The sequence below is a fragment of the Bison bison genome, unplaced genomic scaffold (genome assembly GCF_000754665.1).
Source record: "Bison bison bison isolate TAMUID 2011002044 unplaced genomic scaffold, Bison_UMD1.0 scf7180017864064, whole genome shotgun sequence".
Taxonomy (NCBI): Eukaryota; Metazoa; Chordata; class Mammalia; order Artiodactyla; family Bovidae; genus Bison; species Bison bison.
Window position 1 is genome coordinate 1,351,587 of NW_011494636.1, and position 9,037 is coordinate 1,360,623.

At 44.8% G+C, this 9,037-nt stretch overlaps 1 protein-coding gene across 1 annotated transcript; it reads right to left on the minus strand.

Moving 5' to 3' along the window:
- Nucleotides 1-7,526: 7,526 nt before the first annotated feature.
- On the minus strand, nt 7,527-8,822 carry LOC104986246 (beclin-2-like). The gene has a single exon (XM_010836723.1). It carries the CDS (start codon nt 8,820-8,822, stop codon nt 7,527-7,529), a length of 1,296 nt encoding a protein of 431 aa, XP_010835025.1.
- Between the last annotated feature and the right edge of the window lie 215 nt (nt 8,823-9,037).

Here is a 9,037-nt window from a genome sequence, read left to right on the forward strand (position 1 = left end):
TGGAAAGGAGACAGAGGCAAGAAGAAGGAGATGGTTCATTGATTATGGACCCACATAGCCTCTCATCCTGGAACTTCAAGGTATCTGTCTGAGAATTCCAAAGTTGAAGCTGGCCTTTGAGGTGATGATGGTGTATTTATCAAGGCTAGAAGATAAAATGTATGTCACTGAATAGTCTGTAGCTTGGTTTAAGTGTTTATACATACTCCACTGGTGCTTCTGCTCTAGGTTCCATAGGTGTCAGGGTAGGTTTGTGTACATTCATTATAGAACAATATTTGGTGAAGAAATTTTTTAACTTAGAAAATATTCATATCCATTTACTCAAAAATTTCCTCTTCAGAAATTTATGATATGGAAATACTCATATGTCATATAAGTACACAAACTTATGTACAAAGGTGTTTACAACATCTGCATAGTTTTAACAATAGATGATAATAAAATGTGCCAAGTACTTTACTAACTTAAAATATTGTTAAGTTAACAATAAAATTACTATCATTAATTCCATGTTTTAGAAGATAAGATGAAAGTTTAAAGAGAATATCTACTTTCTATTTAGTTTATAAGTAGTTTAGCTGAGGAGCTGGGGCTTTTTTTAACATCTGATAATGACATTTTTCAAATTAAAAAAAAAAAAAGGTTTGTATATACCTGACCATTATACTATTTCTCTTTAAAAATTAAAGAATAAGGCGTACAGAGAAAGACAAACTCTGTATGATCTAATTTCAGTAATTCTTCCCAATACGTCTCTTAGAGCTGTCTGTGCTTTTTCAGGTGGCCTGTCACAGGGTCAGGGGCTCTGGGTGCAGCTGTCCTGGGTGTGGCATAAGCCCTTTGAAGGAGATCACCATTAACTCCAACATAGAGCCGCCGAGCAGACAACTCACAAACTGCAGAACAATCATACTAAGTAAATTCTCACACTGTTAAGAAAGTTCTAGGACTCACAAGAGATTTCCCAACTTGGGGATCTGGCAAAGGGACTGAGAACCCCCAGGGAATTTGACTTTGGAGAACAGTGGGATTTGATTACAGAACTCACACAGGGCTGGGGAAACAGACTCTTGGAAGGCACAAACAAAACCTTGTGCTCACCAGGACCCAGGAGAAAGGAGCAGGGACCCCACAAGAGACTGACCCAACTTGCCTGTGAGTGTCCAGGAGTCTCCTGCAGAGGCATGGGTTGGCAGTGGCCTGCTACAGGGTTGGGGGCACTGAGTGCAGCAGTGCATGCATGGGACCTTTTGAAGGGGTCACCATTACTTCATTAACTTCACCGTAGTTTGGTCTCAGGTCAAACAACAAGGAGGGGAACACAGCCCCACCCATCAACAGAAAATTGGATTAAATATTTACTGAGAATGGACATCAGAACAAGACCCAGTTCCCCCCCACCCCTCACCCCCAGTCAGTCTCTCCCATCAAGAACCTTCCAAAAGCCTCTCATCCCTATCCCACAGAGGGCAGACAGAATGAAAACCACAATCACAGAAAACTAATCAAACTGATCACATGGACCACAGCCTTGTCTAACTCAATGAAACTATGAGCCAAGCCATGTAGGGCCACCCAAGATGGACGGGTCATGATGGAGAGCTCTGACAAACTGTGGTCCACTGGAGAAGGCAGGCTTCCCTGGTGGCCAGAGGGTAAAGTGTCTGCCTGCAATGTGGGAGACCTAGGTTCAATCCCTGGGTTGGGGTCAGGAAGATCCCCTGGTGAAGGAAATGGCAAACCACTCCATTACATTTGCCTGGAAAATGCCATGGACAGAGGAGCCTGGTAGGTTACAGTCAATGGGGTCACAAAGAGTCATACATGACTGAGCAACTTCACTTCACTGGAGAAGGCAATGGCAAACCACTTAAGGCAAGTAGTCTTGCCTTAAGAACTCCATGAATGGTATGAAAATGCAAAAAGATATGACACTGAAAGATTAACTCCCCAGGTCAGTATGTGCCCAATATGCTACTGAGAAGAGTGAAGAAATAACTCCAGAAAGAATGAAGAGATGGAGCCAAAGCAAAAACAACACCCAGTTGTGGATATGACTGGTGATGGAAGTAAAGTCTGATGCTGTAAATATCAATATTGCATAAGAACTTGGAATCTTAGGTCCACGAATCAAGGTAAATTGGAAGTCGTCAAACAGGAGATGGCAAGAGTGAACATTGACATTTTAGGAATCCGTGAACTAAAATGGACTGGAATGGGCGAATTTAACTCAGATGACAATTATATCTACTACTGAGGGCAAGAATCCCTTAGAAGAAATGGAGTAGCCATCATAGTCAACAAAAGAGTCCAAAATTCAGTTCTTGGATGCAATCTCAAAAATGATAGAATGATCTCTGTTCATTTCCAAGGCAAACCATTCAATATCACAGTAGTCCAAATCTATGCCCCAACCAGTAATGTTGAAAAAAGCTGAAGTTGAACAGTTCTATTATGACCTACAAGACCTTCTAGAACTAACACCCCCAAAAGATATCCTTTTCATTATAGGGGACTGGAATGAAAAAGTAGGAAGTTAAGAGATACCTGGAGTAATAGGCAAATTTAGCCTACTTCTGCTTGACTATGCTAAAGCTTTTGACTGTGTGGATCACAACAAACTGTGGAAAATTCTGAAAGAGATGGGAATACCAGACCACTTGACCTGCCTCCTGAGAAATCTGTGTGCAGATCAAGAAGCAACAGTTAAAACTGGACATGGAACAACAGACTGGTTCCAAATAGGGAAAGGAGTACATCAAGGTTGTATATTGTCACCCAGCTTATTTAACTTATGTGCAGAGTATACCATGTGAAATGGCAGGCTGGATGAAGCACAAGCTGGAATCAAGATTGCCGGGAGAAGTATCAATACCTTCAGATACACAGATGATACCACCCTTGTGGCAAAAAGCAAAGACAACTAAAGAGCCTCTTGATGAAAGTGAAAGAGAAGAATGAAAAAGTTGGCTTAAAACTCAACATTCAAGGGGCATTCTTCATCCCCCTTTTGATGTCTGCATCAGAAGCTCTCTCTGCCCCCTTCCTCCGTTTAATAAAACTTCTACACAAAAGCTCTTGAGTGTTCAAGCCTGGTCCTTGGTCCTGAAGCTAATTTGAGTGATCAAGCCTGGTCCTTGGTCCCGAAGCTAAACTTTCTTTGGAGATCACGAATCCAACACGGTTCACTGTAAGCTATCATCTTGGGGGCTTGTCCAGGATCTTCAGGACAAGGTAAGAACACTCAGAGCTCTAACCTCTCTGCCTTCTCAGAATACACATTTTCTGCTTTGCTTTACTAACTCTACAGTGTGTTTGTGTGAATGAATGACATGCCCTGAGTGAAGCAAGCGACAGGCCCTGCTTTGCGGTTTCTCGGTGCCTTGTAATGGCTGAAGGCACTCCCAAACAGGGGAGCCCAGTCAGGGGTTTATAGAGACCCGCCAATGCCAAGAGACACCCAAGGTCCTTGTGAGGGGAGTGACCAAAAATGGGGAAAGCGTGAGGACTGAACTTTCCTTTCTGGGTCACCTTTTCCTGGTCTCTTTGACCATTTCGTAATGGTGTGGGGAATTAGAACTACTAACCTATCTGTCAGATTGTAGACTTTCAAGGGACTTGTGATCCATGCTGTTTACTCGAATAAAACTCTGCTATACACACACACACACACACACACACCCTCAACATTCAGAGAACTAAGATCATGTCATCCCGTCCCATCACTTCATGACAAATAGAAGGGGAAACAATGGAAACAATGAGAGACTTTATTTTGGGGAGCTCCAAAATCACTGTAGATGGTGGCTGCAGCCATGAAATTAAAAGACACTTGCTCCTTGGAAGAAAAGCTATGACAAGCCTAGACAGCATATTAAAAAGCAGAGACATTACTTTGCCAACAAAAGTCTGTCTACTCAAAGCTATGGTTTTTCCAGTAGTCATGTATGGATGTGAGAGTTGGACTATAAAGAAAGATGACCACCAAAGAACTGATGCTTTTCAACTGTGATGTTGAAGACTCTTGAGAGTCTCTTGGACTGCAAGGAGATCAAACCAGTCCATCCTAAAGGAAATCAGTCCTGAATATTCACTGGAAGGACTGATGCTGAAGCTGAAACTCCAATACTTAGGCCACCTGATGTGAAGAACTGACTCATTGGAAAAAACCCTCATGATGGGAAAAATTGAAGGCAGGAGGGGAAGGGGACAACAGAGGATGAGATGACTGGATGGCATCACCAACTTGATGGACATGAGTTTGAAAAAACTCCAGGAATTGGTGACGGACTGGGAAGCCTGGCGTGCTGCAGTCCATGGGGTTGCAAAGAGTCAGACACGACTGAGTGACTGAACTGAGCTTGCTTTTTCAAGCCAGGATCTAATCAAAATGATTGCTGCCCTCCAGCCAAAGACTGGGAACCTATGTGAACAAATTTGGATTGATCAGTTCTCTGCAAGGAGGGAAAGATGCCACAGGGAAGGAATGAAGGTGGCATCTCGATGAAGTGTGGATTCTTGGGATTTTGCCTGGACTTGTCAAAAGCAAGGACAATTCTACGATTATCTTGATTTTTTACGTGAAAGCAAAAGAAACAGCCGGAAAGGGGAATGTTTGGCCATTTTTGTGGTTTGGAAATGTTCTTGTTTTTGTCTCTTAGACAGCACTACAGACTAGACCTGTTCTTGTCTTGCTCCATCATAGTCACAGAGTGAGGGGATTCTTTTGTTCTGTAAAGTTATTTATGTTATCTAGGAGAACTCCAGCTGTTAAAGTCAGGCCAGCTCAGTGAGAGCAGTCAGGGGCTCCTTTTTTCATCTCAGGGTTCTCATTATATTCAGTTACGTCTCATTTCTTTCTTTTAATACACACCTCCTACTTAAAAAAAAAATGTCTACTTCTTAAAACCTAGGCCACATGGAGCCACATTTCTAGACTAATCTGATTATTTCTTCAAGACGGCATTTAACTTGTTCCAGTAAATAGGTCTGAAGCCTGGAAAGTGAAAGTGAAAGAGTTAGTCGCTCAGTCACGAATGACTCTTTGCAACCCCATGTCCAGGATACTGGAGTGAGTAGTCATTTCCTTCTCCAGGGGATCTTCCTGACCCAGGGACCAAACCCAGGTCTCCTGCATTGCAGGTGGACTCTTTACCATCTGAGCCACCAGGGAAGCTTAATCTCCTAGGAGTTTTCTATTATTTTTGCATGCTAAGTTGCTTCAATCCTGTCCAACTCTGTGTGACCCTATGGACAGAAGCCCAGCAGGCTCCTCTGTCTATGAGATTTCCTAGGCAAGAACACTGGAGTGGGTTGCCATGCCATCCTCCAGGGGGTCTTCCCAACCCAAGGATCGAACCTGTGCATCTTTCATCTACCTGCATCGGCAGGCAGTTTCTTTACTACTGGCACCACCTGGGAAGCCCCCTAATTACATCTGTGTGTGTATTAGTCACTCAGTTGTGTCTGACTCTTTGCGAGTCCATGAACTATGGCCTGCCAGGCTCCTCTGTACATGGAGTTCTCTAGGCAAGAGTACTGGAGTGGGTTGCCAAGCCCTTCTCCAGGGGATCTTCCTGACCCAGGGTCAAACCTGGGTCTCCCGCACTGCAGGCAGATTCTTTACCATTTGAGCTACCCAGGAAGCCTTGAGTCCATGACAAACTAGTCAACTCCCTGTTATTATTTTCCACAGTGATTTCTACTGACAGATGTTTAATATATATGAGGGTCTTTCTAGGCATCATCTGGACCACTAAGCTAAAGTAGCTATCAGGGATTTCCTGGTGGCTCAGTGGTAAAGAATGTGCCTGCCGGTGCAGGGGATGCGGGTTCCGTCCTTGATCCTGATTTCACATGCCGAAGAACAACTAAGCCTGTGTGCACCACAGCTACTAAGGCCCACGCATCCAGGGGAAGCCACCACAATGAGAAGCCCGCACACTGCAACTAGAGTGTAGCCCTCGCTCACTGCAATTAGAGAAAGCCCGGGCACAGCAACAAAGACCCAGCACACCAAAAATAAATTTCAGAAAACATACAGGGAAGAGCATGGGCCAAAGGCAGAAGGAGAGTGGAGTTAGCATATTTGGGAACAGAAAGGAGCTGGGAGAAATATGAGGTGAGCCTAGAGAGGTAGGAAGGACAGATTACCCAGGCTAAAAGTCACGGTAAGAATTTGGGACTTTCTTCTGAGAGCAATGGAGAATCGAGTAAATGACATGACACAATGGGCTTTTTTGAAATTTTTGTGTTTTGTTAAAAAAAAAAAAAATTGGCATCAATGAATGCATATTGCAGCTGCATGCAGGCTCTTAGTTCCCTAACCTGGGATTGAACCTGTGCCCATACAGGGGAAACACAGAGTTCTCACCACTGGATCACCAGGAAAGTCCTACAATTTGCAGAATACTCTGACTTTTACAATCTTCAGTTCTCTGTGAGGGTTCGCTTTGTGACCCTTACCTGAGCATTGGCCAGTAGAAATGCTACCAGTCTTCTCTGGTCTCCATAGCCCCTCACCTAAGGTTTGTGTCAAAGACACACTTCTCACTTTAAATCACAGAAGAAAGGGTAGAAGTTTATTTAAAGCTTTTCTGGGATGAAGAGGGTTTACTGTATCACAGCAGAAATGTAATTATCTTTTAATATTCACCTCCTGACTTCAAAGTTCTATGGACAATGGCCCAAGTACTTTCCTCATAAAAAATTAAAGACCTCTCTTTTGAAGAAGGAAATGGCAACTCACTCCAGTATTCTTGCCTGGAAAATTCCATGGACAGAGGAACCTGGTGGGCTACAGTCCATGGGGTTGCAAAGAGTCGGCCACGATTGAGCACGTCTCCACCTCTCTCCTTAATACCCCATCCTCTCATCACCCCACCACCACCCATTTCAGTTTTTTCTGCAATCTTTATTCCATTTTAATGGAGAAATAGTCTTGTCATCTTGTGACTTAATCTTTGTCCTTTTGAATGTTTAGGAAAAATGGGAGAGAGGACAAACGTGCTGGGAAAGACAGCAATAACTTTGGGGTTGCTCGGGACAATAATTTTAAATTAGTGCCTGTGTGGCTATTCATTTTTAAAGTAAACATATAAGACTTCCCTGGTGGTGCAGGGGATAGGAATCTGCCTGCCAATGCAGTGGACATGGGTTCGATCCATAGTCCAAGAGGATCCCACATGCCAAGGAGCAACTAAATCCCGTGGGCCACAGCTACCGAGCCTGTGCTCCAGGGCCCATGAGGCACAACTACCGAGCCTGAGAGCCACAGCTGATGAAGCCCACACACCTAGAACCTGTGCTCCACAACAGGGGAAGGAAGCCACCACAATCAGAAACCCGAGCACCGCAAGGAAGACCTGCTCCCTGCAACTAGAGAAAGCCCACGCGCAGCAACAAAGATCCAGCACAGCCAAAAACATATAAACACACATGCTTCAGTTTTAAATTTTATCTGATAACACTTTCACAAATAAAATATATTAATTCAAAACATAATCTCCCCCTTGTAGAATAAATTATTTTCGACCATACCTTAAGGAGACCCAAGTGAGACTACACTTAAAATTGATAAGCATGAGCTTGAGCGCCTTCGTCCAGTCCTCCTCCGTGTTCAAGTGGGTTCTGATGGAATAGAATCCACTGCTGCTTCCAGGGTCTTCCATCAGGCCTTTCTTCACATGAATCTTGTAGGGCAAACAGAGACCCGACTCACCGCTCTCAGCTGCTTCCTTGAACTGCTGCATGCAGTCCAGGAAAGCCATCATAGCCTGATCAAATTTGTTATGTAAGAAAACATTCTGCTTCCCACTAGAGAACAATGGCAACTCGGCACAATCATCTATTAAAGACCTCAGGTAGGAATGGTTTCCGCAGGGGATGAGATGGTACCTCTGAAACTCCAGTCCAATTGTATTGGCCAGGGCGAGGAGCAGCAAGGCTGTCTGTCCCCAGGCTGCACTGATCTCATTCCAGCACACAGGGACAGTGGGGAGGCGGCCCAATCTGAAGTTATTGATGACGGTTAAGGGGCCGTCTTGCCAGATCTCGAAGGTGGCATTAAAGACGTCGGTTTTCTCCAACTGGTTGCACTGGAGCTGGGCGTACTGTAGTCGCATCTCCACACTGCTCAGCTCCTCATTTAGTTCTAATTGTTGCCATTTCAGTTGACTGTAGTCCTTCCAGTACTGCTTTTCCTGCTGCTCCAGCATCTTCGTCTCTGCCTGGGCTGCCTCAAGATCGGCTGCTACCCTTTCTTGGTTCTTTTCCACTTCTGCCACTTCCTGGAGTAGCCTCGCTTCCTCCAACTCCAGGCCCTTCAGCTTCTCCTGCAGCATCTCCCTGTCGTCCCCACTGACCCACTTCCTGGTCTCCAAACAGCGTTTGTAGTTCTGAACGTCAGATTCAGTGATGGCGAGTTCAACGTCCAGTACCTCTAAAAGATAGTCAGTACAGTCCACACACAGCGGGTGGTCCACCTCTGTTTCACCAGAGAGGATGTCAGAACTGTCCCTAATAGTCTTCTGGATGCTGTTGAGACTCCTCCAGGGCTCCAACCTCCCAAGCAGGGTGAAGCTGGAATAGTCCCAGGACATCCCACCACTGGAGGGGTGAGGAGTCCTGCAAAAGGCACCATCCTGTAGATTTTCAAAGTTTGCCTCCTCCTTGGAGGGAGGGCCTCCCTCCGGTGTTTCTCTTGTCTCTCCCTGAGCTGAGATGAGCATCGAAGCTCCAGGTTCCTCAGAGGGCTCCACAGAGTGATTCAGCTTCAGGGCCTGGCTGCAGCGCTGGCAAAGAAAGCAGAAGTGGGACATGGTGGAGGCCTTGACTCTCAGCTTGACACTGCTTCCTCTGGGTCACCAGTTAGTTAACCATTTATACCTTTTAGAACTGCTTCTAAAATGCATATCTCATCTTGTTACTCTCCTTAAGACCTTACAATGGTACCCTCCTTAAATACTTATAGACCTCCCTTACCTCCTTATAGGCTTTCTTTCTAAAAAGAAAAGCCAATCATCTTACTCCACCC

What these genes read in the sequence shown, in the direction of transcription:
- LOC104986246 (XM_010836723.1), bottom strand. Translation starts at nt 8,822, where the DNA reads ATGTCCCACTTCTGCTTTCTTTGCCAGCGCTGCAGCCAGGCCCTGAAG.